Source organism: Sus scrofa, chromosome 3, assembly GCF_054392235.1.
Source record: "Sus scrofa isolate SSC_HxYL_T2T_F1_AM1 chromosome 3, Sscrofa_HxYL_maternal_Yorkshire_Landrace_v2.0, whole genome shotgun sequence".
Taxonomy (NCBI): Eukaryota; Metazoa; Chordata; class Mammalia; order Artiodactyla; family Suidae; genus Sus; species Sus scrofa.
This window is the reverse complement of record NC_139385.1, coordinates 118,652,529-118,679,138: the sequence shown is the minus strand read 5'-3', so window position 1 is coordinate 118,679,138 and position 26,610 is coordinate 118,652,529. Positions and strand designations below refer to the sequence as shown.

The following is a 26,610-nucleotide window of genomic DNA, read 5'->3' as shown; positions in this document are numbered from 1 at the left end:
AAAATAGAGGAAGCCCGGTTAAATTTGAATTTCAGATAAACAGCAAATAATTTGGGACACACATTTTTAAAAGTATTATTTATCTGAAATTCACATTTACGTGGGTATCCTGCATTTGTATTTGCTACTGTATATTTTGAAGTCATATCCTTAAATGGTTCCTTAAATGAGAACCACCGAGAAGTAGAAACTTTATACGTTGAAAATAACTTTATTTTGAGTGCATTCTATGATGAGACTAGTCGAGTGTACAATTATAGTTGAACAGTTATCTTCCAATAATACTTTTGACTATGTTATATCAGTGTCTTTCTGACTAGTTTTTGATACTTCCTTTCTGGATAATCCTTCTCTCTGTGGAGATCATCTCTTGATGTTCTGTAGTTTTACCAGGACTTTGTTTATATTTGGATTTATCTTGATTTTATTCAGGAGGCAGAGTGCGTAATCCACCTGAGAGCAACTGATATCTCTTCAAATATTGCTTCTCCACTGTGCTTTTTCGCTGAAACGCCTCTTCAATGAGTGTTGGATCGTCTCTATTTTTCATATCTCTGAACAAGTCTTTTGGGCTATTATCCTTTTGTTTTTGCTGCATTATGCATGAATACCTCAGTTCTGTTTTCCAGTTTTCTAATTGCTGCTTTACTCTGCCTATATAGACTCTATCCCATCTGTTCACACTTCTAATTTTAAGATTATTTTTCATTTCTGAGGTTTCTAATTATTTTTCGTAGCTAACCTGTTCTTGATTTACTACTAAAAAACTATTTTCATGCATTTAACTTTTTAAGCCTTTTGGAAAGTGTAGCCAGATTTCAGTTGCTGAGGAAGGGATGTTTTTGCTAGGACAGGTTTAGTTACCCTCAGCTGATAAACTCCTGGCTTCCCTTGCTGCTCTCCAGACAGCAGACCCAGAGGTTCAAGTGGCTCACCCACTACCATGCATTTCTATGCCATTACAGGCTTACTGGGCTATTGATCTCATTTTTAGGTTTTCTTTTGTAATTTATCTGTAATTGCTGTATGTTTGGCACAGGGATGAATGCCAAAGCATGAACTTACTGTGTTTCTTTAAAAAGAAAGAAAAGAATGTATCCATGGAGTACCCTGGTGGCTTAGCAGTTAAGGTTTCTGTGTTGTTACAGCTGCGGCACAGGTTCGATCCCTAGTCTAGGAAGTTCTGCATACAGTGGGTGCAGCCAAAAAAAAAGAGTGTGTCTGTATCAAGATTGAATTTTTTTTTAAGAACTCAATATTGGAATGTGGTATTTAATATATGTATAATAAGTTATTTTTCTTTAAGGATATTGAAAAGCTTATCAGAAAACTTCAAATTATATAATTAACTCTCTGTATCCACAGAGAGTCTTTTTATCCATTGTAATTAAGCAGCCCATCAGTGTTCCATTCATTCATTCACTCACTTGTTTTATAGGTATTTAATGACAATTTAGTGGGGACACTATGAAATATATTGATAAAACTCAGTTCTTACCCTTAAAAAGATCACTGTCCTCACATATGATTAAAACATCAAGGCAGTTGGTAGTAAGCGCTGTAAGAAATGACCCAAACACTATGAAATTTTAAAGGAAAATTCCCGTCGAGTTAGAAAGTCATAAATGGCAATTAAAAATATATTCCTTCAAAAAAACCTTTGATTTATTTTTATAAGTAGGAATATTTAGGAACTAGAGAAATGTATAAAAAATAAAATTATCAAATTGATATGTTTTGTTAAATTTCCTACCAATCATATATAATAATAATAATATATTTACATATACATAAATATATTTCCTACCAATCTTATATATATATACAATAATAATAATAAGTATTTATATATACATATAAGTAGAAGTTTGAGAGTGTATTTCTTTTTTTCTTTTCTTTCTTTTTTTTTTTTTTTTGGCTTTTAGGGCCACACCCATGGCATATGGAAGTTCCCAGACTAGGGGTCTAATTGGAGCTACAGCTGCCAGCGTACACCACAGCCACAGCAATGCTGGATCCTTAACCCACTGAGCGAGGCCAGGGATCGAACCCGCAACCTCATGGTTCCTAGTCAGATTTGTTTCTATTGCATCACGACAGGAACTCCCTCCTCTCCTTCCTTATTTCTTTTTCTCTATAAATTTGAAAACACATGAAGGCCAGTTAAGTAGTATATTTTTCCTCACATGGGCCCTGTACATTTTTATTTAGGTTTTCTGCGGGTATTTTATATTGACTATGACTCTGAGCAAAATTATTTTGTAAAATATTGTGTTTCTAGAACTAACTCCTGTGGTTTTAAATAGTTTCTTCTGAGTTTTCTGTGTAGAAAAATAATTTTACTCTTAAACAATGGTAATTTGGGAAAGATGATGCTCTGGGGTAGGGTAGGTATTAGGCTTGGCAGGAACTAAGACACAGGTGTGTGAGGACATGCACCAGGCTTGTGCATGGCAAGTCCCACAAGTGGAGGTGGGTGAGATTGCAAAGGTATTTGGGGGTGGAAGCAGGATGGATTTGAAATTTGTTTGGCACAGTGCCTAGTGGCTAGGGAATGTCAGTTCTTTTCAAGGTTTTATTTTAAATAGGTGGGAAAATCATATAGTTTGTTTATTAATTAATGTTATGAATTTTGTTTGTTCCTCTATTGGCATTTTTAATTTGCTTCAAAGAGTTTAGAATGAGACCAAATTTTCATGGAGCTAGTATATTTCTTCAACTAGCACAGTCAGTGGTGGGCTGGCCTTACTATGCCATTTGATGTAAAGAACTTGAGCATTCATGGATATGGGGGTCTATGCAGGGAGAAGGGGGTCCTGGAACCAATCCCCCAGGGATACCAAGGAACAACTGTATGGGTGCTCTCTACTCTCCCTCCCTGTCTTGCCCTCTCTTTCAAGGCCCACTCACCCAGTTGTGGCCCTTTTTGCAGTGATAGGAGCCAGGAACAAGGGAGACAGTGATGACTTGTAGACATCAATATATTTTCGGTGACAGTGATCCTGACACAGCCAGTGCCATAAGTGGTCAAAGTTTCCTATGCTCTCCAGCACTCAGTCCTGATGAACTTTGGTGCCTAACCTAAGTTCTTCCTCTAGTAATCTTGGGTTCTCACCCAGCTCTCCCCGAGACTTTGTCCTGAGGCAGAACCACTTAGGCTGCCTGTTGCTCTGCTTCCAATTACTGCTTATGTTATTTATGTGGTACTTTTCTCCTTATGGTAGTGCTTGCGTAAGAACAACTGGATACCTTTCTCTTTTCTAATACAATAAATTTCCTTTGTGGTCATTGCCTACACATCTTTTTACCTACCTATTTGTGTATTTTGCTAGTGCTAATTGAACACTTATTGAGGGCAGCCATTGGGTTGAGCCCTTCAGCTATGCCATGATTCTCACAATAATCCTGTGAGATAAAGAGTGTTGTTAATTAAAAAAAAAAAAAAAAAAAACTTGTAGTGAAAGAGCTCTGAGTCTCAAAGAAATTAAGTGGTGGAAGATGACATAGCTGGAGGGTAATAGAATCTACCTCTGATGCCTAGGCTCCCCTCCCTCTGCTTCTAACATTTTTATAGTAGTTTGTAGTACTTCTCATCATGCTTTGCAGGTCATTAATTCCTGACAACTGCATCTGCTTGTTAGAGGTGGGGAAACCACAACTTAGAGCCTTGCTCAATAAGAGCGGCATCGGCAGGGATATTAGATGCTCTCTAATTCTTTTACTCTCTAGATTAAACTATCCTACTAGGTGCTTTAAGTAGTCTGGTTTAGGAATCAGAGTTCTCTATACTTTCTTGTTTATTTTTATAGCACATTTTCCTGTTTGAAGTATGTCTGCTCTTTCATTAAAGGAAATATTTTTCTCTCATGTTATTAGCAAGCCATTGTACCTTCGTTTTAGCCAAGAACTCTTTAACAAGCAGAATGTTTATGTGCCTAGGGGCTGGATTTTTTTTAAGCTCGCTTTTCTTTGGAACATTCCTCCTAAGGTGCTTACCTTCCAGTATCACCTCTTCTCCCTTCCCCCTTAACAGGAGCATCCTAAAGCAGCTGGACCGTTCTGCTGCGCCAGGCCAGATGGGGAAGATCTCGGCTGGGCTCAGTCATGCGTCTAGGATGAGCTTATGGTTGCCTAGGGCTGGATAGGCCAGGGTGGAGAGGCAGAGAATTTGGGCCATTTTGGAAATCAGTGCATAACCCCTTGCTGATTTGTAGAGTCTTATCATGTGTATGTGGGTTTTGCTAGTGAAAAGAGAAAGTGAAGCTCTTTGTATTGCTGTGAGGTCACTTTACACCTAAACTTAAGAGACTTTAATGAAAACGTACTGGTAGAGCTTCTGCTGTGGTTCAGTGGGTTAAGAATCTGACTGTAGCAGCTTGAGTCACTGAGGAGGTGCCAGTTTGATTCCCTGCCCAGCACAGTGGGTTAAAGGATCTGGTGTTTCTACAGCTGTGGTGTAGGTTGCAGCTGCAGCTTGGATTCAGTTCCTGGCCGGGAAACTTCCACATGCTGTGGATATGGCCATTTAAAAAAAAAAAAAAAAAAAGAGGAGGGGGAGGAGATGAGGGAAGGGGAAGGAGGACTGGTGAAGAGAGTCTGATAATATTAGAGATTATGTGGTTTATTACGTATATTATACATTTAAGTTTTTTATTGAAGTGTAACCAACAGAGAGATCAATGCACAATCCTAGAGAATTAGCTCAGTGAATACTACAAAGTGAACGTAACTGTGTATTCAAGTCAAGAAACAGGAGATCCTCTGCACCCCCAGAATCCTCCCTCTGTCCCTTCTCAATCTTTACTTTCTCCCTTTTTCCTCCCCAGAAGTAATCACTGTCCTAATTCTTATAAGCATAGATGAGTTGTCTTCCTATGAGTCTTTAAATTGTCCAGTATGTGGTATTTTGTGTCTGGCTTCTTTCTCTTAATAGCATGTGGCCAATGCCAGTTTTTAATATCCAGAGCTCTGGCTAGTGAAGGGATAATAGGCATTGATGTTTTCCTCTAAAAGCTTTCAGGGCCTTTCCCTTCCTTCAGCATATTCTTCTGTGACATCTCAGTTTACGCAATACTTGCTACAGTTAGTGTTGTTTCTGCAGTCCCTTTCAGTTCCAGTATCATAAGGGAATTGATTGTTGTGGTATTTGTTTCTTTCTAGTAGGAAATAAGCAATATGTTTAGGAGAGTAGTGTGGGTATAAAAATGAAGCTTAGAATCCACTGTTCCTGCTACCTGTTGGGAAAATCAGAGTAGAAAATCAATAGGGGCAAACTAAGACTGGAGTCAACCTGACTAGATAATTAAATTATTCAAAATACTGAAAATGTTTAAAACTCTTTTTCTTCAGCCTGTTGGATTCATTGCATGGCTCTGCTCTACTTAGTAGTTTAATCCCAGACACTGGTGGGATACTTAACGTGATGCTGAATCATGTCTCGCGGTAGTCAGTGAATTGATACATTTGACTGATGGAAAGGTGTTACTTTACCATCCTAGGATCCTCTGGGAACTCCTGCTGCTCTTTCTAGTTTAAATAGGCACAATATTTTGAGTAAGAATTTAAAGAGCATTTTAAAATCAATTTGGGACCCATTCCCATCCACTTTAGAATCATTTTCTGGTGTATCCTTTTACTGCGCTCCTATCACTGGGCTAGGATTCAAAAAGGAAATGTCTGTTTATTTTATTCACTTTTCTTCAGGAAAGGCAGTGGTGAAGTGAGTCATTAGCACATTGTACTTTCCAATAGCTCTTTGACCTTAATCTCTGGGGCTGTAAAATCAATGGGGAGACGCCTGTTGTATCACGAGTGATGAAGAAAGCCCATGATAGATATATCACTGTGAATGTTTCAAGGAGAAATTAATGTTGTGTCTGTAGATGCTAGTCAGAAATCCAAGATAAGCAGAGATGTGTATCTTCCATGTGTAGCACACATGTACCAAGAAATAAATACAGGCTGTTCTCTGGACTATGATCACTCCTTTATCATGTTACCCTGCAGACAGAAGGATTGGAAGACAGAGAGTTGTTCCCATGGTGGTTCACTTCTTCTGAGTGAGTCCAGTGATTGAATCCATCCCATGCTATGTTACTATTTCATAAAGGTGGGACAGTTGCAGGTCGTGAGGGAGGCTACAGCAGCAGTGGGGCCTAGGTGGAAACCAGCAGAACCACAAAACACCCATATAGTAGTTTGTGGGGCTGGCCCAAGAGAGCAACATTTCACAAAATGTGCTCCACAGACCACCAGTTCAGAAGGATGTTAATAGATGGTGTGGGGAGAAAAAAGCTTCCATCGCTAAATGGTGTAGAGAAAACCAAGAGTCCTGGCCAAAGGACCTCTCAGGGCCTTTCATGAGCTCGTGGATGTGAATATATGGTGTTTGTCATTATATTCGCCACAGAACTCTTGTTTTAGCATAAGTCTCACAAAGCTTGGGTTTTATATAAAATGCCTTGGGTAAAATGACTCTAGAATTTGGATCTTCCAACATTTTTTCTTTCTTCATCTCCTAAAATAATTTTGAAAAACATAGAGATAGTCACACATTTTTTAAGCTTATATTTACATTTTTTATCAAAAACATAGATGTAGTAGATTCATTTCTGGCATATTTATTTTAGATGTGGGCTTGAAACATGTTTTCATCCAAACCTTGGAGCTACAGAGTTATTTAAGAATAGTATCTGCTGTCTAACCTAACTGGCACAACCAGGCCTTCTTATGAAATAAATCAGACATCGCTCTTCCTCAGAGGGGGATCTATTTATGAATTTCTTGGTGCCTTTGAACATTTCATGTAGTAGGGCAGTGTACCTAGAAGGATTCTGGATGGGCAAGAGGTATGCCTTAATTAAGAAGATGTGGGAGATGTACCCAATGGAATACTACTCAGCTGTAAAAAGAATGAAATAATGCCATTGACAGCAACATCGATGCAACTAAAGATTATCAGACTAAGTGAAGCCAGTCGGAAAGAGAAGGACAAATATCATATGATATCACTTATATGTGGAATCTAAAATACGGCACAAATGAACCTATGTATAGAACAGAAACAGACGCACAGACTTGGAGAGCAGACTTGTGGTTGCCAAGGGAGCAGGGTGTGGGATGGATGGGAGTTAGTAGATGCAAACTTATTACATTTAGAATGCATGGCCAATGAGGTCCTACTGTATAGTACAAGGAACTATATTCAATCTCTTGGGATGGAAAATAATGGAAGATAGTATGAAAAAAAAAGCATATATATGTATGTATGACTGGGTAACTTTGATGTACAGCAGAAATTGATACAACATTGTAAATCAACTATAATACAAAATTAAAAATATAAAAAAGAGGTGTGCCTTAGAGTTTATGAAGACAATGGAGACAGTAAAGGAGAGAGAGAAAAGGAGATTGGCAAATGTGTTCTTAGGCAGGTCACTTTTAGAAACACATGAAGGCTCAAGATCTAGACATTTATTCCCTCAAATAAAAGTATACAAGCCTATGTGTACCCTGTGTCACTTTCCTCCAGGGGCATGTATACTGGGGTGAAGCTCCTTCCTGGGGAGTGTAAGAAATACTCACGTCCTCTCAGAGGGTGAACTCCTTTACCTAAAGTAAGTGATCCTTATTAAATAACCAAATGGCCTGCCTGGCTAGGAAAATTACTCACCTCACGAGGTGTTTTTTCTGCTTTCAACTGGAAGTCATACTGCTAAATTGTGCAGTGGAATTTCTTTCCATCAGCAAAAACTGAGTAGTCACAGCAGAATCTCCAGACGGCTTCATATTTTCACACAGTATAGAGATCTGCATGTACTGTTCTCACCTTGTACCCAATTCCTGTTGATTACCGGACATGCCTCATTTCCTCTATAAACTTGCATCACTAAAAAGGCAGTAAATTATTACTCACTTTGTTAAACCTACATACTTTCCTATAGGAGAGGAGAGACATAAAAGTATGCTTATTTCCCACAGGGTGCTTAGGATAGTCGTGATACATGTTATGCATTCCGCGTCATTCTTTATTTATTCTTTGGCATTTTCAGCCCTGGCAACAGGCAGATTGTTTTGAAATGAGAATGCTTAAGCTAGAAGCCACCTTGGGGATTGTCTGGGTTGCGGGAGAGGAAAGTGAGATCAAGAGAAAATAAATGACTTGCTCTAGGTGACATAATTTAGGGTCCTAGTTACCAAACTAAGTCTTACTGGGATGTTTCTCCCATTAGATGTCCCATTCTCCCTTAACCCTTTTTAAAAAAAAAATAAGAGCTTGGACAAAGTTCTCTCTCTAAAATGGGAATAACTGTTGTGTTTCTCACTGTCCAAAACTGTCATGAAGTTCCAGTGAGATAAAGCTGCTGTAAATAGAATGATGATGAGGCTTCTTACCTCACTGTACTAGATTATTGTATCATCCCCTAATGCTCAAATGCAGCCTGTGTTACATGCAGTTGTTTGAAGAGTCTCTTGTTACGCCCATTTCCCAACTGCTCTGTATTTTTATACTATCTGGGTAGTAGATGCCCCAGCCTTCTCTTTCGTTTCTATTTGGTTGAACCACGCAACCCTGCCAATATTCAGCCATTTCAGATTTATAAGAAGAGCAGTTTTATATATTTTTTTTCATTTTTCAAAGTTTTATCGAGGTATAGGTAATTTACATGTTGTGTTAATTTTTGCTGTACAACAAAGTGAATCAGTTATACATATACACATAACAATTCTTTTTCAAATTCTTTCCCCCTATGGGTTATCACAGAATATTGAGTAAAATTCCCTGTGCTCTACAGCAGGTCCCTGTTGACCATCCATTTCATATATAATAGTGTGCATTTTTTGGTGGTATTATTTTTTGGATCATCAAACTTGGTATGTGGCCAGAGGTACATGGTGAGTTCTACTGGGCAGAGACACTTTATAAATGTTCTAAGTGAATGAAGTATGTAAATCTTCATATTAGCGGTAACCCCCCAGATTTTGGCCTACTCCAAAAGTGCACATGGAGTTGTATGAGTTTCCATCTTCCTGGTTGCTTCTATAAGCATCTAGACTGCCCAACAGAGCAGTTCAGGTGGAGGTAAGGGCGTGGGTGACTGGTTCTCAGAGAGTGCCTGTTCTTTCAGCCATTCATTTGGCACTTCATCCTTGAACACAGTAAACGGCGCTGTGTGCAAGTGGTGATACCACTCCTTCAAGAGATAGAATTCCACAACTATCCGGAAAAATTTGGTGATCTGCAGAAGGAGAACAATGAACAAATTCATTTGTTTACTTTTTTTTTTTAAACTAAATACTACAACACTTTCAGTTTAATCAGAATACATTCAGAGAGATTGACTGACCCTGTAAAATATGAGACTTCCAGAACACAATTATAGTGGTCAACTATAAGTTATTTATAAAAAGTATAATTGAGTTAGACACCTTTATTTGATTTTTGAAAAGAAAATAGCCTGAGGAAATGAAGTCTGAATAGAATTATGATTCATAATTAGCTGATCATGTTCCATACAATTGTTGAACTTGGGCCTGATAACACCTTTTCTTAGCCTAATCCTTAAATTTCTCATATCTAAATAGAACATGTTTAGTTATAACCATGTTTTGTTCTTAATGCATTTGTGAATCTCTAATTTCCTTCAATTTATTTAGAAAGGTCTTTAAGAGCTTGGCTACTTCAAAAAGTCATTTAGATAACTGCTCATGTTTCGTGCTAATTCCTGAGCTTTTAAATGAAAAACCATAGAGGATATGTTTTTTGCCTTTTTTTTTTTTTTTTTTTAAGCACAAAAGACATGAGCTATCTAGCCACCCACAATCCTCTGAGGAATAAAGATGGGATGGAAGAATGAAGTGGCAAAAAAATGTCTATCTAATTTTTAGACGCAAAATTTTGCATTTTAGGAATGAACAATATGAGTAGAAAAATTTTTAAATTTTATTTGTGAAATGTTAAAACCTGGAATATGATTTTTCACAGAAAGAGCCTATCAGTGAATTTCACGTTTTCTTGACAAATGCCATCCTCTTTTAGAAGTTCAATGTTTAAAGCGGATGAAATGGGGGACCGCTTGCTTGAAAGAGGTGTTCAGGGTGCTCAGGCTTCAGGGACAGGTCCACAAAGCAGTTTTGTCTGATGAACCACCTTCGAGTCCCGCTCAGACATGGGGATGCTAGGCCTCTGCTCTTGTAAATCTCACACTACACAGCCCCAGACTCAGCAATCTGGGGGACCCTGTCTGTTTGGCTTCTCACTCAGGCCAGAGCACAGTCCTGAGACAGTCGGGGACCATCCAGATATAGACAGACAGACATTGAGGTGAGTGAATGAAACCCTTCAGGCCCCCTCACGGAGCCAGCGCCCCCTCTTCACTTCACCATTCCTCAGACAACCTCACTTTAAAATGGCCCTTTCTGTACTTAGCAACTCATATTTTCATCTCCTCTGTGTGAGTTTTTCAGGGAGGGCATTCTTGACAATTTGGAGAGAATTCTGTGTCAAGGGGGACTAGCCACACTGTGTTCACTTCCAGGTGTCCACCCAGTGCATGTGCCCCAGGCCTTGAACCACCCGGAGTGTCCCGTAGCTAAGCACATCCCACTCTGAGAATCAGGACCGATCCTCCCTGAACACTAGAGGGAAGCAGTCTTACTGATGCTAAGATTGTGGGAGGCTGTTTTTAGATCTGAAAGGCTAATATATGCAAAGGAAATTCAGGTCCAAACCACCGTGAGATAACACTACACTCCCCCCTGAGTGACTCAGATGAAAAAGACTGACAGTAACTGGATGAGGCTGTGGAGCCCTTGGTACCGGGAATAGAAATTGTCACAACCACTTTGGACAACTATTTGACCATATTTATTGAAGTAAATATGAGCCTTATTAAGTGACCCAGAGTGGAGTTCCCATTGTGGCACAGTGGAAATGAATCCAACTAGGAACCATGAGGTTGCAGGTTCGATCCCTGGCCTCACTCAGTGGGTTAAGGATCTGGCATTGCCATGAGCTGTGGTGTAGGTCATAGATGTGGCTCGGATCCCACATTGCTGTGGCTGTGGTGTAGGCCAGCAGCAACAGCTCCGATTAGACCCCTAGCCTGGGAACCTCCATATGCTGCGGGTGTGGCTCTAAAAAAAAGAAAAAAAGAAAAAAATGAATAAATAAGTGACCCAGAGTTGCTAAGTACAGAAAGGACCATTCTATTTCTAGATAATTATCCAAGATAAAGGAGTACCTAGGCCAACCGAAAGGCCTTTTATTCATATATGTATAGAGGAATGTTTGTAGGAGCATGGTTGAAAATAACCCCCCAAATATCTATCAATAGCAGAATGGGGAGTTCCCGTCGTGGCGCAGTGGTTAACGAATCCGACTAGGAACCATGAGATTGCGGGTTCGGTCCCTGCCTTTGCTCAGTGGGTTAACGATCCGGTGTTGTCGTGAGCTGTGGTGTAGGTTGCAGATGCGGCTCGGATCCCGTGTTGCTGTGGCTCTGGCATAGGCCGGTGGCTACAGCTCCGATTCGACCCCTAGCCTGGGAACCTCCATATGCCGCGGGAGCGGCCCAAGAAATAGCAACAACAACAACAACAAAAGACAAAAGACAAAAAAAAAAAAAAAATAATAGAATGGATAAATTAACTTTGGTGTGATCACACAATAAAGTATAACAGAGCAGTGAAAAATGAACTGCATGCAACAGCATTGATCAATCTCCTAGGGACAATAATTAATACAAAGTCAGATAAAAGAATATATACCTTATGATTCCCTTTATTTGAAGTTTAAGGTCAGGCAAGATTAATCAATGATGGTAAGAATCAGAATACGGAATTTATTGTGGGGACAGAGATGTTGAGTGGTTGTATATCAGCAAGGATCTCTTTGAGGCTGTGGAATGTTCTAAGGCAGGATTGGGATGGTGGTTACACAGTATGTACATACACACGTATACGTATGTACTTGTATGTAGACACGTGTGTATGCAAAAACATTTAGCCATATACTTAAGACTGATATACTTTGCTGTATGTAAATTTTAAAAGAAAAATCTTAATATCTAATTTATAGTATTTTAGAGAATACAGTAGAAAATAAATTGAGGCATTCCCATTGTGGCTCAATGGTAACTAACCTGAGTAGTATCCATGAGGATGCGGCTTTGATCCCTGGCTTTGCTCAGTGGGTTAAGGATCCAGTGTTGCCATGAGCTGTGGTTTAGGTCACAGATGCAGCTTGGATCCAGCATGGCTGTGGCTGTGGTGCAGGCTGGCAGCTACAGCTCCAATTTGACCCCTAGCCTGGGAACCTCCATATGCCACAGGTGGCAGCCCTCAAAGACTAAAATAAAATAAAAAATAAATTGAGGCAGTTGAAGGAAATGGGAGTTTTTCTAGAAGCTGCGAGAGTGTGTCCATGATTCTGGGTTTCTGGAGCCAAGATTAGAAGAAGTGGTGTTGCTAGTGCTGGTGGCACATACTAACTAGAGTAGAGAAGGTGGGAAATGTTTTACGTGGTTCCTCTTCATGGATTTTTTTCTACTTCTTCCTATCAGTAGCCATATTGTTTATTTCTTTTTTCAGTCTGAATTCTTGTCCTCCATTCCCATGGCGTCACGGTCGAGGCAGTGGACAATGTTGAGAGTTACAGAGGGGACATCGAGGCAGTGGTTGTATATCAGGCATCTATGCTTTGTGGGGGGAAAAGCACCACCTTAACCTGCGGCTGGCAGAGAGGTTGGGATGGTGATGTCATAGAAACTTCCAGAGAAGGAAACATTCTGGGTCCTGAGATGTTATCATGGAAGGTGTTGGTTATAGTGCAACCAGTGAACAGAGCAAAGGCCACTTGGAGAAAGAGGAAGGCTGATAGTCACACCCTAATGGGAACCTGAGGGGAAGCAGAGGAGAGATTTTTGTCCAGCCTTTTTGATCACAACTAGCTGGTTACCCAAATTTGAGGTTTAAGTTGGGACATATGATAGGGTTTTTTCTTGTACTCCGTAAGCCCCTACTGGCCTTGGCATTCTTCCTGGTCCTTCATGGTGGTTTTCCTAAGGAGAATGAGTTATAAGGGAATATTTTCGATTACATGCTGTGCATAAATGTGCATTACAGTACAATACACACTCTGATAAAGAGTAACATGAGCAGGTACTGGACCATATGCTGTGCCAGGTGTCACTTAACTTTACCAGTTTCCAGCTGGGTCGAAGCTGGAATGGTGTAGAACTTATACAACAAATAGGGGTTGGGTTGTCATTTGAATGTCATTGAAAATGTCATAATGTCACTGAAATTAAGTTAAAATTGCATGTGTCAGATAAAAGATGTCCACATAGCTATCTTTGGCTACTTAGAATGTGAAACAAACAGATAATGATTCATCGTGGACTCCATTTGCCTTTTTATGGGATGATTCTGCTAGTAATGTTGTGCTACCATGGTTCAGTTTTAATGTAGAAAATTGATATTTTAAGATCCTTAATAGAAGTTTTATTCAAATGAATATCGAAGGAAGTAAATATAATTTGCAATGGAAACACTAATAGCCAAGTCTGTTAACTATTAACTTGTAAGCCGCCCTGAATAAAATAGATGACTACTAATTTTTTACTTTTAACCTGTCACATTCTGTTTATTTTTAATTACCTTTGCAAATGACTCTAAAGCCTTTTTTCTAAAAGAACCGTATTTTGGTTTCTCCTCTTCCAAATCATTTCCATTTCCCCTTGGGTCACTGTCTTAGTCCAGCTGTGCTGCCCCTGACTGGGTAGCTTAAAAAGTACAGATATTTATTGCTCCCTGTCCTGGAGGCTTGAAGGCCCAGATCAAGGCAGCAGCATGGTCACCTTTTGGTGAGGGCCTTCTTCCACTTGCAGATTTCTCCGTTGTTTGCTCAGATAGTGGAAAGGGCTAGGCATCTCTCAGGAGCCCCCTTTATAAGGCTCTAATCCCAATCATGAGGGTTCCTCTCTCATGACTTAAGTGCCTCCCAAGGTCTGACCTGCTAACACCATCATCTTTGTGGGAGATGGGGGGCAGTTAGAATTTCAACATATGAATTGGGGCGGGGGGGGGACCTCAAAACATTGAGACCATAGCCGTCACCACATGCAAATGACTTTAGGTCTCTATTGCCAGTGATGATTGCCGTTCTCTTTATTCCTGAATCTGCTGTTGCTGCTGCTGGATATATTTATACTTGAGCATCCCCGCCTGACCTTCTAAGTGTCAAACGTACCTCTTCATCTGCCTCTTTCCTTCACAGAACTTTCCATAAAACCAGCAGTGTCTTTTCCTCTTTCCTCAGATTAGAAGCCTCGCAGACACCTCTGACGTCTCTTCCTCTCCAGTGCTGTGTTGGCCAGTCAAGCACCATGCCTTGTCAGTTGTTCCTTCAAAAAAAACTTCGTTCCTTCTCGTCCTGATTATTCTCACTGTCATCAGCCTGGCTTGTCACCCGTCTCACACTTGCATTATTCCTTCAGCAGTCAAACTTGTAATCTCTTCTCACCAAGCCATGTGCTGGCCAGATGCATTTCCTTAGAGCCTGCCCTTGATTATATCTTCCTCCTGCTCACAACCCTTTAGGATATTTCCCTGTTCTCAATAAAATTGGATCCAAACCTAGCCTGGCTTTACGCAGCTTTTTTTCCAACGCTTCACCTTCCTGAAACTTCTTTTCCAGCCAGTGGTTTGACTCATGATTTCCTGATCCCCTTTCCTGCTCCAGTGTCCACCCATGTAGAGCATTCACCCCTTCCTGCCCATCTGTCCAGCATCTCCCCAAGTTCAACCCTAATGAAGTCTTCCTTCCTTGTCTGTGCTGCAGGCACCCTTACCTCCAACTTCCTCGAGTAGCTCTTTGTAAGCTCATAATTTAACCTCTTCAAGTTTGTGACCTCTCTTCTGATGATGATAACTTGACTGATTTTCACTTCTTAATTTTTACATAGTTATAAGTACAACTAGACTCTAAGTATCTTCTAAGTAAGCATCTTGAGCCTGACCTGTATGCTCCATAATACTTAACAAACTCTAACACTAGAACATAAGCTCTGTGAAGGCTGGAATCTTTTGTCAGTTTTATTAACTGGTAAATCTCTAGTATCTAGACTAGAACCAGGTACATATAGGTGCATAGTAAATATTTGTTGAATTATGGATGTTTAATACAGATTTGATTTGATTAAATTGTTGTTGCATTAAATGCTGCTAGCATATCTCATTTACTACACCTGAGAGATACTATAGTAAAAAAGAGAGGGAACTGGAGTTCCCATTGTGGCTCAGAGGAAGTGAATCTGGCTAGCATCCATGAGGATGCAGGTTTGATCTCTGGCCTCGCTCGGTGGGTTAAGGATCTGGCATTGCCATGAGCAGTGGTGTAGGTTGCAGACATGGCTCGGATCTGGCATTGCTGCACCTGTGGCGTAGGCCAGCAACTACAGCTCCAATTCGACCCCTAGCCTGGGAACCTCCATGTGCTGTGGGTGTGGCCCTAAAAAGACAAAAAAAAAAAAAAAAAAAAAAAAAAAGGGAGAGAGAGAATGAAGTTTATAGCCAGAATTTGTTCAACCAGACTTGACTTTTCCTTTTAAAACAATTGTTTTCTTGCAGATATTAATGAATGCCAGCTACAGGGTGTATGCCCTAATGGTGAGTGTTTGAATACCATGGGCAGCTACAGATGTACCTGCAAAATGGGATTTGGGCCGGATCCTACCTTTTCTAGTTGTGTTCGTAAGTAATCACTTTTTATTCGTATTTTGAATCAGTTTTGAGGGGAGGGTTGGGGAGGAGTATCCAAAAGAAGGTGAAGACTCAGTGGCTGGCTGAATATCATAAATATGCAGGAAAATGTCATGAAAAAGGCAAGAGGGAGAAGGCGGCTTGATCTACTACAATAAATCTATTTTATGAAATCTTTGCAAAAATGCAGTTTTATTGTGTTCAGAAAAAAATGGTAGCTAAAACTCAAGGTAGAGAACAGGGACACAGAAAACATATACTTTGATGCAAAGAAAACAGTTAATTAAAATTAGGATACTTAAGAGATGAAAACAGATTTTTTTTTCCTTCATGAGTGTTTTTAAGCATTATTTAGGTGGGATTAAACTTTGTCCCAGCTTCTGTCTTTAATTAATCCAAATTCTGAGTCATTTGAGTCTGATTTAATGACGTTTCACTGTGCTTTCTTGGTTGGAAGAGTCTGGGAAATAGTTACCAAGGCCCTATGTTTCAGAATTTTTAATCCAGTTCTAATGTCAAATATTCTATTCTGTTGTCCTCACAAATCACCAAAATGTGTCCCTGAAGTTAAACTGTTTTGCCTTACGAATCTGTCTCTAGGGTTTTCTTTTTTACTTAGTAAGGGTAAAAATCCTCCCTCAAACGTTGTGTTCTAATATTGGTATAAAAGGTGTAGTTTCTCCAAAGAGACTCTCTTGCCTCCAAACCGAATCCAGTGTAATCACTCCAGATCACCTTACAATTAGAAATGCATGTATTTTAGATGTAAAGGACTCAAACACAGAATTTTTAAAAGATTACCTAATTTTTAAGGTACTTGTGTCCACTGTTACAAAATAGGTAAACACTACAGATTTTTTCAAAGCCATAGATGATAATAGTTAGACATTTTTAACTAAGGCATGGTAGAAAACTGTCAAGATAATAGTAAGAACGAATCTGTATTAATTTTTGTCTTGCTAGATTTTTGTTTTTATTTACCCTCTTTTAAATGTGACTTTGGTATATGTTAAACTGTATCCTTCTGGCCCCCAGTTTTAAATTTGCCACATTGTCCAGACATGTTCTTCGCGAAGGTCCCATTGTGGAGAACCATGCATCTCTAACTCTGTGCCCTAAGGTGATGGGTAGACATGAGGAAATAAAGACAAATGTAGTAAAATAAAAATGGCAGTCTCGTTCATCACTTTTAGACAAGTTCGTTGAGTGTTTTGAGAACATCATTACCCATTACTGCTGTTTTCCTTTAAAACCTATCAAAAGCAGATTACAGAATTTTGCACATAAGTTCTTTACTCCGAGTTCTTTCACAGACAGTTCTGATCACGAAGCAGACAGACACCTAATTGTAGGGCTTTTTTAGACCATGAAATTATGCTTGCAAACAAGGTACATTTGAAAACTCAAGCAGAGATTGGGAAATTTCAGGCCAAAAATCACAGTGTTGACAATATCCAGATAATTTGGGGATAATTTCTATCTGATTGGAATTACATGAGTAAGTATTTTAAATACAGTTTTATAATTTAAACAGAAGAGATTTTGAGAGTTCAGATAACAGAATTTACTATGAGTATTTTTTTTCTTCCTTAAGTAATTTGCCTTGTCCAGTTGAAATAACGACATTGAACATTGCATATTAGGTAAACTTGGAGGACCTGTCACAAAGTGTTTTATTTGACTAGATCTGATGTCTAGAGCTAAGGGCAGACATCCAGGTTTTAATAAGATTGTAGAAATCTGCCAGTGAGATGTTTGAGATACTTGCACATTTCCTTAGCATTTATTTTCCCTGTCATTGCCCAGATAATACTGAACTTATTAAATAACCATCCATTCGTATTTGAAAAAATAAATAATTCAATTTTATGGTTCAGCTACAACAGCTAGAATGATAAGTATAAGGAGACGTTTGTTGCTAGTTAAGTGTTCCAGTTCAAAGTTTGAAGTTAAAGCCTGGGCTTCTTACCAGCGTGGAGTGGGCAGATTTATTTCTCTTTCCTCTGAATTTACCACATGTGACATCAGAGAGGTATGCAGAGTTCCTTTAGGATTTGTGACTTGGTTCAGTCTAGTCTGGTTTGTGGAGGAACTATGTCTTGAAGTCGATGGGGAAGTCTGAAAAGAGTTGAGAAAGAATGAGGGAAGAAAGTGATCCTTACAAAGTAAGAGAAGAAAATCCTGGCAAGGTGATGGTACCTTTGATAGTCCCGGGGAGGGAGTAGAAGGCAGCTGGGGGCCATACCCATGCAGGCACACACACAGACACACACAAAGGCACTGGGCAAATCTGTCGCTTATTGTTTGGAATAAATGTTCTTAATAAATGTGAAGTCTAAAAACAGCCTTGGATAGAGCGCGGAAGCAGATGGAGGAGACTGACCATGTGCATTCAGGCAGCATGAATTTAGGGCATATCCAGGCCATAAAAGGTGTGGCTGACTCTGTGAACTCAAAGAAATGCACTTGGCAGGGCCCGAGGAGCAATGGGAAGCTCTCCCTGTTCTCGAAAACACAGAGGTGAACACCCTCAGCATTCCTTGACGGCAGCCAAAGGTTGCAAGCACTTGACTTTCTCTCCTTGCCCAAGCTCTGTCCTTGACTTTGCCGTCCTGAAAGAGGAAAGGAGGAGGGTTCTGGCATTTGCCACCCCTGACCTCTCTGTCTGTGGATAAGGGCACTACTGCAACAGCGTTCTCCAGACCTGCCTCTACTTATCTCTGGGGAAAGGTGAGACTCCAGGATTTCTCAGCAAATCCAAGGCAAATACAATACCCTTTGCAATTGGAGTAGGAGAGTTTCCTGACTTGCTGAGCTGCAGCTAATTTTCTTCAGAAATTTAAGAGCTCCAGGATGGATGCTCCAGAGGGTGTGTCCACAGATTCTGTAGAAAAGGGCCCAGATAAAAGAATACTGAGCCTGGGTATTTGCCATTCCATAGTATTCTTGACCCACAGACTTGGTGCTAGTTGACAGAAAGAGAGGGTTAGAAAGAAGATGAGTTTCAGAAGTTGTGCCCTAACTCTAGAAATCCTAAGATGACGAACCCATCCCTTCTAAAAGTCAGTGATATTAATGAACATCTTTTCTTTGTAGTTTCTGCAGCTTCTTCATGAGGTAGGTATTATTTTACAAAATAGGGAACTGAAGCTAGGAGAGTCTAAGTAACTTCATGAGATCGTAGAGCGAGCAACTGACATTTGAGGTTTAAAATTGGGTTTTGCACCTTCAAATTTAGGATTCTAGATCAGGGGTTGGCAAATTATATATAGCCTATGGGCCAGATCTGTCCCAGTGTCAGTTTTTGTGAATAGTTTTATTGGAACACAGCCATGTCCGTTCATTTGCATATTGGCTACGGCTGCTTTCAAAAGGCTGCCACGGCAGAGTTGAGAAGTTGCCACAGAGACCACATGGACCACATAGCCCAAAATATTTATTTTGCCTTTCACAGAGAAAGTTTGCTGACTTTTGGCTAAATCAGTGTTATCCAATAGAATCTTCTGTGGTGATAGGAATGTTCTGTATCTGCATTGTCTGATGTGACAGATGCTAATCGCAGGTGGCTTGTGTAACTGAGGGATTGAATTGTAAATTGTGTCTCACTTAATTGTGTCAAGGTAGCAGTATGTGGCAAGGGGCTAATGAATTGGACCTCATAGTTCTAGATCCTTGTTTTATAAAGCTGGTAGGGTAAATTACTGCTAGATGTCTTCCTTTCCTCCTAAAACATGTTTTTCTTCCTGAGGTGGTGGTTTTGTCCATAGTGACATTGTTCTCCTGGGACTTGAGGCTGGGAGCCTGTGTCAGCCTGCGTCAGACTCTGTCATCTTCTTTGGTCTCTAAGAAAGTCATTAAATCTTCATAGTCTATTTTATGCCTTTTTCTTTATTTCCACCTCTTCTGTGGCTGTCTCAGCTCAGGCCCCTAGTTTTCCCCACTTTGTGGTCTCAGTGTATCATGACCTGGAGGTTGGAAAGACAAATAGATCTGTGCCAACTGTCTGTTCCCAGATAAAAGCAGAAACAACAAAAACCATGATAGTGACATAGAAATCTTTACTCTTACCTACCAAGTACCAGGCACTGTGATAAGTACTTTATATAGATTATCAAATATGATACTGATAAGATTTCTGTGAGGTTTATATTGTCATTTTCCTATTTTAGAAATGAAGAAACTGAGGCCCAGAGAGGTTAAGGATCTTTCCAAAAGTCACACAGCCTATAAGTGGTAGAACCCAAATTTGAAAGTTCATTTGTCTTACTCTACAAGCTGCGCCTTTAATCAGAGAGAAAAAAATAGTCTAAATTGACTGGAGCAAGTAATCTATTTAAGCAGAGTCACTACTTAGTCTCACTGTCCAATAGCTAGCCCGATTTTGCAATGGCCTCAGCATCATTGCTTCTTTTATTTTGGTTCTCACAGAATTTGTTTTTAATAGCCCATTTCCTGTAAAGGATGCCTAGTGGCTCCTACTCGGCTAGGAAAGTCATCTGTCAGACTCTTCATAACAATGTTACCTGCTCCTCACACCTGTATCCCAACCCTCATAACACAGGGACCTTCAGCTTTAAAGGCTTGAAGCTCTAATGTAAAATTTTATCCAAGAAGTGAATGAGGCTATTGGAGATGTTTGGGGAGGGAGGAGTGAAAATAAACTCGTAGGAAAGTTTAGCTCTCTGCTCACTTCTCAAGTCCTCTCCATTTTTCAACTTCTTCCAAGTACCAGATGAATTTATATCTGCTTAATAGTATTTACATTTATCTTTGGATTGATAAGAACAGCATGCCTTTGAAAGTACAATCAAAGTTGGTTGTACAACCCTATAATTAAGTATAAATTGTTGAATACACTATTGGGGAGCCCAAATATGAGAACCACAGCCTCTTACCTTCTTACTGGGGTTTATAATTGAATCACCCTCAACTTTGGATATATGGTAAAGAGTCTATGTGGGTAGAGAGCTGTATGGTTATTACTTTGGAAGGTTTCTCCCATGTCTGTAGCCAAGAGCAAAAGATTTGTTTTCTTGACTGACTAATGTCATTTCCAGTAGGTTTTATGCTTCTAAAATGTTTTTCCCCCTGTCTAGAGTACCTGAATCTGTTCACCCGAATCTTAGCAACACATCCTGCAAAAAATACAATCTGCAAAATCCACGTTGTGGTGTACCTACATGTGTGAACCCATCTGCACACTTTGTGGTTTCTCCTCAGGACCGTATCCCATACCCATTTCCACTAATTCTTTAGAAATCTTTGTGTAATACTGATTTTTTTTAGTATGGTGTTAACAACCTTATGATGTAATGAAATGTATAATCGTGTATACCATATTTTAAGTAATACATGTGGTATGCTAATGAATTGTCCTTTACCACCAGCCTACCAATCTTGGGCTAAAGAAACTCAGACAATAGAAACACCAATCTTGCATCATTCTAGGTAGGGTATTGTTTCTGGGTTTATGTGTCATCTTAACCAGAATGTGAAAATACTAGAGGTGTTTAATGAAGTAGGTGGAATTGCCATGCATGTCTTTTGAAATGATAAAAATATTAACAGGTAACTTAGGTATTCAAATAGAGGCCCTTTTAAAAGATACATCCTGTTAGATATCTGAGGAAGATATAAATTTAAATTTTTTGATTGACGTAATTATAGAGCAAAGAAAATTTGAAACATGGTAATACTAGTGAAAATTAGGTGTGTAAGCTAGACTTTTTCAATGGCTTCCTCCCGGGCCTAAGATACTATCACTACCCTGAATATGTGAGTGCAGTGGATACAGGGAAGTGAGCATAGAGAGGTCACTTCAAGGAACCAATGTCACCATTTGCCAGTGTCCAGGATTTGGGGAAACTCTGCTTTGAATAGCTCTAGTTCCTGGGATCTAGACCTAACTTAATGCAATTAGTGTTATAATTAAGCCCTATCATGTATAAAAGTCTTTCGTGAGTTGACCTGACATCATTTCTATGGAAATGTGTTGTGAATTCCAAACACTTAGGGAGAAGAAATTTTGGAGCAAAATCCTTGGTGAACTTATTATCCTAGAACTATGTTCTTAAGATTATACTACACACACACACACACACACACACACACACACACACACACACAGACACACACACAGAGAACACACATACATGATATATAAGGAAGAGTCAGTCATTCTAGGAGCTTATTATCCTTTGGGGGGTAATAATCATACACTTAAAAGTTCTTTCACTTTTGTTCTGTGACCTTTGTTCATCCATAGCTGACTTGTACAGACTCCAGAAAGTGATTAGAAGGGAGAGGGAAAGACTCAAACTGCTCCCTCTTAACCACATTTTTAGAAGTATTGGGCAAACCTGGCTTCAGAGAACAGACTTGTGGTTGAGACAGGTGAGGGGAGAGGGAGGAGGATGAACTGGGAGTTTGGGGTTAGTAGATGCAAACTATTACATTTAGAATAAATAATTGATGGGGTCCTACTGTATAGCCCAGGAGACTATATTCAGCTTCTTGGGATAGACCATGATTGGAAGATAAATATAAGAAAAAGCATATATGTATGTATGCGTGTGTGTATGTATGTGTGTGTGTGTGTGTGTGTGTATGACTGAGTCACTTTGCTGTACATAAAAAATTGGCACAACATTGTAAATCAGCTGTACTTTAATAATAATTTAAAAAAAAACCCTGGTCTTATTAGAGCAACTATACATTTTGAAGCCTTGGGAAGGTTTCCTTTGCTCCCCTCAATCCCCTGCTCCCATACTCCCATCCACCTACATATTTTTTGGACTGTTTTCACTTTGTTGAAATTCTATCCCTAAGCAGTGGTCATGTTGTGTACAGATGCCCTTGAGAGGGTGGAGATAATCTGCTTTTATTAATAAGGGAGGCTGACATGTATTTTGTACCTACTCCGAACCAGAAATTTAGCCTATGATATTTCTAGTCTATATATTGAGCTTGTTAGAATTCTAAGGAAGTTATTGAGGCTCAGCCAGATGTTGAAGTTCAGTCAGTTAGGATTCTTTCCGGAGAAATGGAGCCAGTAGTGTGGGTGGATCTGAAGGGATTTTTAAGGAATTGGCTCACATGATTGTGGAGGTTGGCAAGCCCCAAATCTGCAGGTAGGTTGGCAGGCTGGAGACCCAGGGAAGAGTTAATGTCACAGCCAGAGTCTGAAGGCAGTCTGCTGGCAAAATTCCTTCTTCCTCTGGGGAGTTCGGTCTTTTTTCTCTCAATGCCTTCAACTGTTTGGACGAGGCCCACCCACATGCCAGAGAGTCATCTCCTTTATTCAGAGGCTGCTGATTTAAATGTTAACCTCATATGAAAAATACCTTAATATCAACATTCAAATGTGTATTGGACCAAATATCTGGGTACTGTGGTCCAGCCAAGTTGACACACGCACAAACTATCACAGCTAGTCAGGGTGACTTCCCTAGGTTATATTGCTGGCAAGTGGTAGACCCACTGTATGAACCTGGGTCTGCCTGGCTCTAAAACCCCTTGTTCTCTTTACTGTGCCGTAGTGCCTTAATTAAATCATGTTGTTTCTTGTAGCAAAGATGTTGGGCTTTTGGAAGAATGAAAATTAGGTCTGAGCAGGAAGAGAAGGTCATTTGCAAGCACCAGGTGCTGGAGGAATTGGGTTAGGAAAAGGCAAATTGAGAAAACCTTATTTGGATAGTAATGTGATAGAGAAGAGCTTTTGTTGGTATGGGAGAAGGAACAAAGAGCTGACCATCAAGCTTGGTCTATTCAGCAGTTTTGACTGGCTCTGTAGAACCTTCTCCATGCATGTTTTCATTGGAAAATGATCTTGAAGGCCGGGGTGTGTCTTTGTTTGTATGTGCCGTATATGCCCAATAGCTGTTAAGATGAATAAAGTCTTATCTAAAAGTAAGACTCCGTTTTTATGGAAGAGGCAGAATTAGGATGGAGCTATTGGATACACTTTGGTTGGATGAACATTTTCTGAGGGGTTTAGGATATCAGCTCTTCTTTCTCTCATGTACTGTCTGGCTGGACTGGGAGCCTTTCTGGCATTTTCAGTCAGAAGCTGCTCTCTGCCTCCCACTTGCTGGCCGCTGGCCCAGCATGAGACCAGATGTGGCCCTGCAGGCTCTCACAGTCCTCAAAGCAAGAGGAGGCATGGTGATTTGGGGTATCAACTGTGTTCAGTTCCTGATTTTCTGTGATACCTGGTTGTTTACCAAATTTTGTGCTAGACCTACTTCTATTGTGGCTGAATATGAGACAACAAACAAAGTAGTGATTTTGAAAATAGGTGGCCAGGTTTATTTGGGCAAGTTTATTTTCATTGAAATTATTTCTTTTCACTTATGCACACATAGCTGATTTTTAACACTTGCTGAAATGGAAGAAGGGACCTGATTGAGACAGGGACATTTGATGTCCTTGACTCTAACACTTATTTAGGGGAGTTCCCTGAGGATTGCAGTGGGTTGAAGATCTGGTGTGGTCATGGCTGTGGCTCGGGTCGCTACCGTGGCGTGGGTTTGGTCCCTGGCCCAGGAACTGCTGCGTGCCGCAGGTGCAGCCAGAGCAACCCAACAAAACTCATTTGGTAAATTGACCCTAAATCAAGAGGGATAATGCCCAAAGTCTAGATAGACTTATTCTGAAGTATGGCTTCTAATCCAAACTTCAGGGTTTGTTTTACTATTATGTGAAATGTCGATCTGGTTTTTGTTGTTTCTTGGATGACGTCAGGCCTTGTCTCTCTGCTTCAGCGGATACCCCTGTGATCTCGGAAGAGAAGGGGCCCTGTTACCGACTTGTCAGTTCCGGAAGGCAGTGTATGCACCCTCTGTCTGTTCACCTCACCAAGCAGCTCTGCTGTTGTAGTGTGGGCAAGGCCTGGGGCCCGCACTGTGAGAAATGTCCCCTTCCAGGCACAGGTAAGACGTGCCATTCTCAGCCACACAGGCACCCAGGAGATGCTTTTGGCAGCGTGGGTTATTTGTGGTTTCTGTCTTTAAAATTAGTTACGAATACTACAATGTGTTTTTATCACTTTTGTAGAAACCGTGAACATAGGAGGTTGAATCAGTGGAAAAAATTACACGCAAAGAGATTTTTCCCATTTCTGTGAAACATTAGACTTCCTTTTGGATGTTAAGAAAAGCCATTACATTTTATTCCTAGCTTCTCGGGCCCCAAGTCTGCTCTTTGAAAGTGTGGAGAGACCAGAAGGCCCAGCTGGGCTTGCACTTTCCTGATGATTGACTGCTTACTGCCTGCCAGGGACTAGTGCTGGTGCAGGTTAACTCTTTCATTCAGGTATTGAACAGGTGCCTGGCAGGTTCTGTTAAGAACATTGTGCTTGATTTCTCCAATTGGAAGTGGAGAAAACTATATTCATGATTGACTATATGTGATGAAGATTAATAACTCAAGGGCAGATTCTGCCAAAGCTCCTATGAACTTCTGGGTGGAAGGCAAATATTCACAAGCCGATAATTCTTTATCCTTCAGTTGAGTACATAATTGCCTCATACCCTGAAAGTATACATTTATCTAAGTGTCTTCTACAAAGGAGTCACCTACTTCTCAAGCAGGGTCAAGTAGAGGTAAATGGAATAGAAAAAAATATACCTACAAATACTGAGCATGATGCTATCAAAAAAAAAAAAAAGAAGTGGCCCCAATTTCACTGGCATGGGGTGGGCATAAAAAGGGCTGCTCAATTTCTTGTTTGATAGGCACCTAGGGAAGTGCCCTAACTCTTACAGGGCCATTTAATGTCTTAAGCCTATAACTTAATGCTGATGCAGATATGATTTCAATATAAATTTAAATAGTATGAGCCACCTTCATTGATGACTAGGATTAGAAAGAACTGATGGAACAGAGAAAGTGTAATGTTGATGGTATTTTGGGATACTGAGTAACTTTAGGCATCTCCAGAAGGCCCTACTATCTTCCTGTGGGATCTGATCTGCTCACTATTAAAAAGTAATATTCAGTGCAACTAATAATCTTGATAATTCATAGACCCATTTCTCTTTAAATTCAATTTTGATAGCTTTTATAACCTTACATGAAGCATAAATCAAGAAGGTGAAAATAACACAGGAAGACTTCCATAAAGTACAGCTACTAAATTTAAAAATAATATTAAAGATAAAAATTTGGCACGAGCTATTTTTCGTTATATGGTGATTTTCATAAAATTAATGTTTAGTTCATCAATACTTTCAGATTCTTGATAGAAAAAAAAATGTTTTTTTCTGGAAACAACTAGATCGCAAGAAAATTGTATTTTGTAGTTAAACCTAAGAATGAGGTTCTACCATTTCCTGTGTGATTCTTAGAAAAACAACATTATAACATGCTTTAAAGGAATATTTTAGAGTTTGATTTTTATTGAGAACTAATTTTAGGTCCAGAACATTTGTGGGAGACCTCTGATTCAGTGGAAGTAAAAAGTGACTTATTTTACTTTCAATTTTCAAAGTAGAAATAAAAAAAGTTAACCGTAAGCTCCTTGGTGTTTGCATGTGGTAACTTGCCTCCAATACCAACACCAAAGGGATTAGGTGGATTTTTCCTCCTCAGGCCACACACTGCCTGGCCTCCCTTGTCTTTCCCTTTGACTTATTCCTGGCGATTATGCAATGGAGGTTAGCAAATCACATGTGCCCAGTCCCAGTCCTTTCTTTTTCTTTTTTTTTTTTTTTTTAAGCCTACAAAACCACTTTCCTGGCTGGGACAGCGGTTCTAGGGCACAGAGTATCTTCTTGTCCTGAGGAGAATTCCACCAATTGGTCATGGTCAGGCTCTTGCTCCCTTGTCATCCCTTTCCTTGAAAATAAC

At 39.9% G+C, this 26,610-nt stretch overlaps 1 protein-coding gene across 50 annotated transcripts in view; it reads left to right on the top strand.

Annotated features, from left to right (window-relative positions):
• Nucleotides 1–26,610, top strand: part of LTBP1 (latent transforming growth factor beta binding protein 1) — a 523,079-nt gene that overhangs the window by 353,917 nt on the left and 142,552 nt on the right. For all 50 annotated transcript variants that reach the window (XM_085019627.1, XM_085019610.1, XM_085019630.1 and 47 more), the window contains 2 exons: nt 15,631–15,753; nt 24,525–24,692. In XM_085019627.1, the coding sequence (XP_084875753.1) occupies nt 15,631–15,753; nt 24,525–24,692 (291 nt within the window). The remainder of the gene's footprint in view (nt 1–15,630; nt 15,754–24,524; nt 24,693–26,610) is intronic.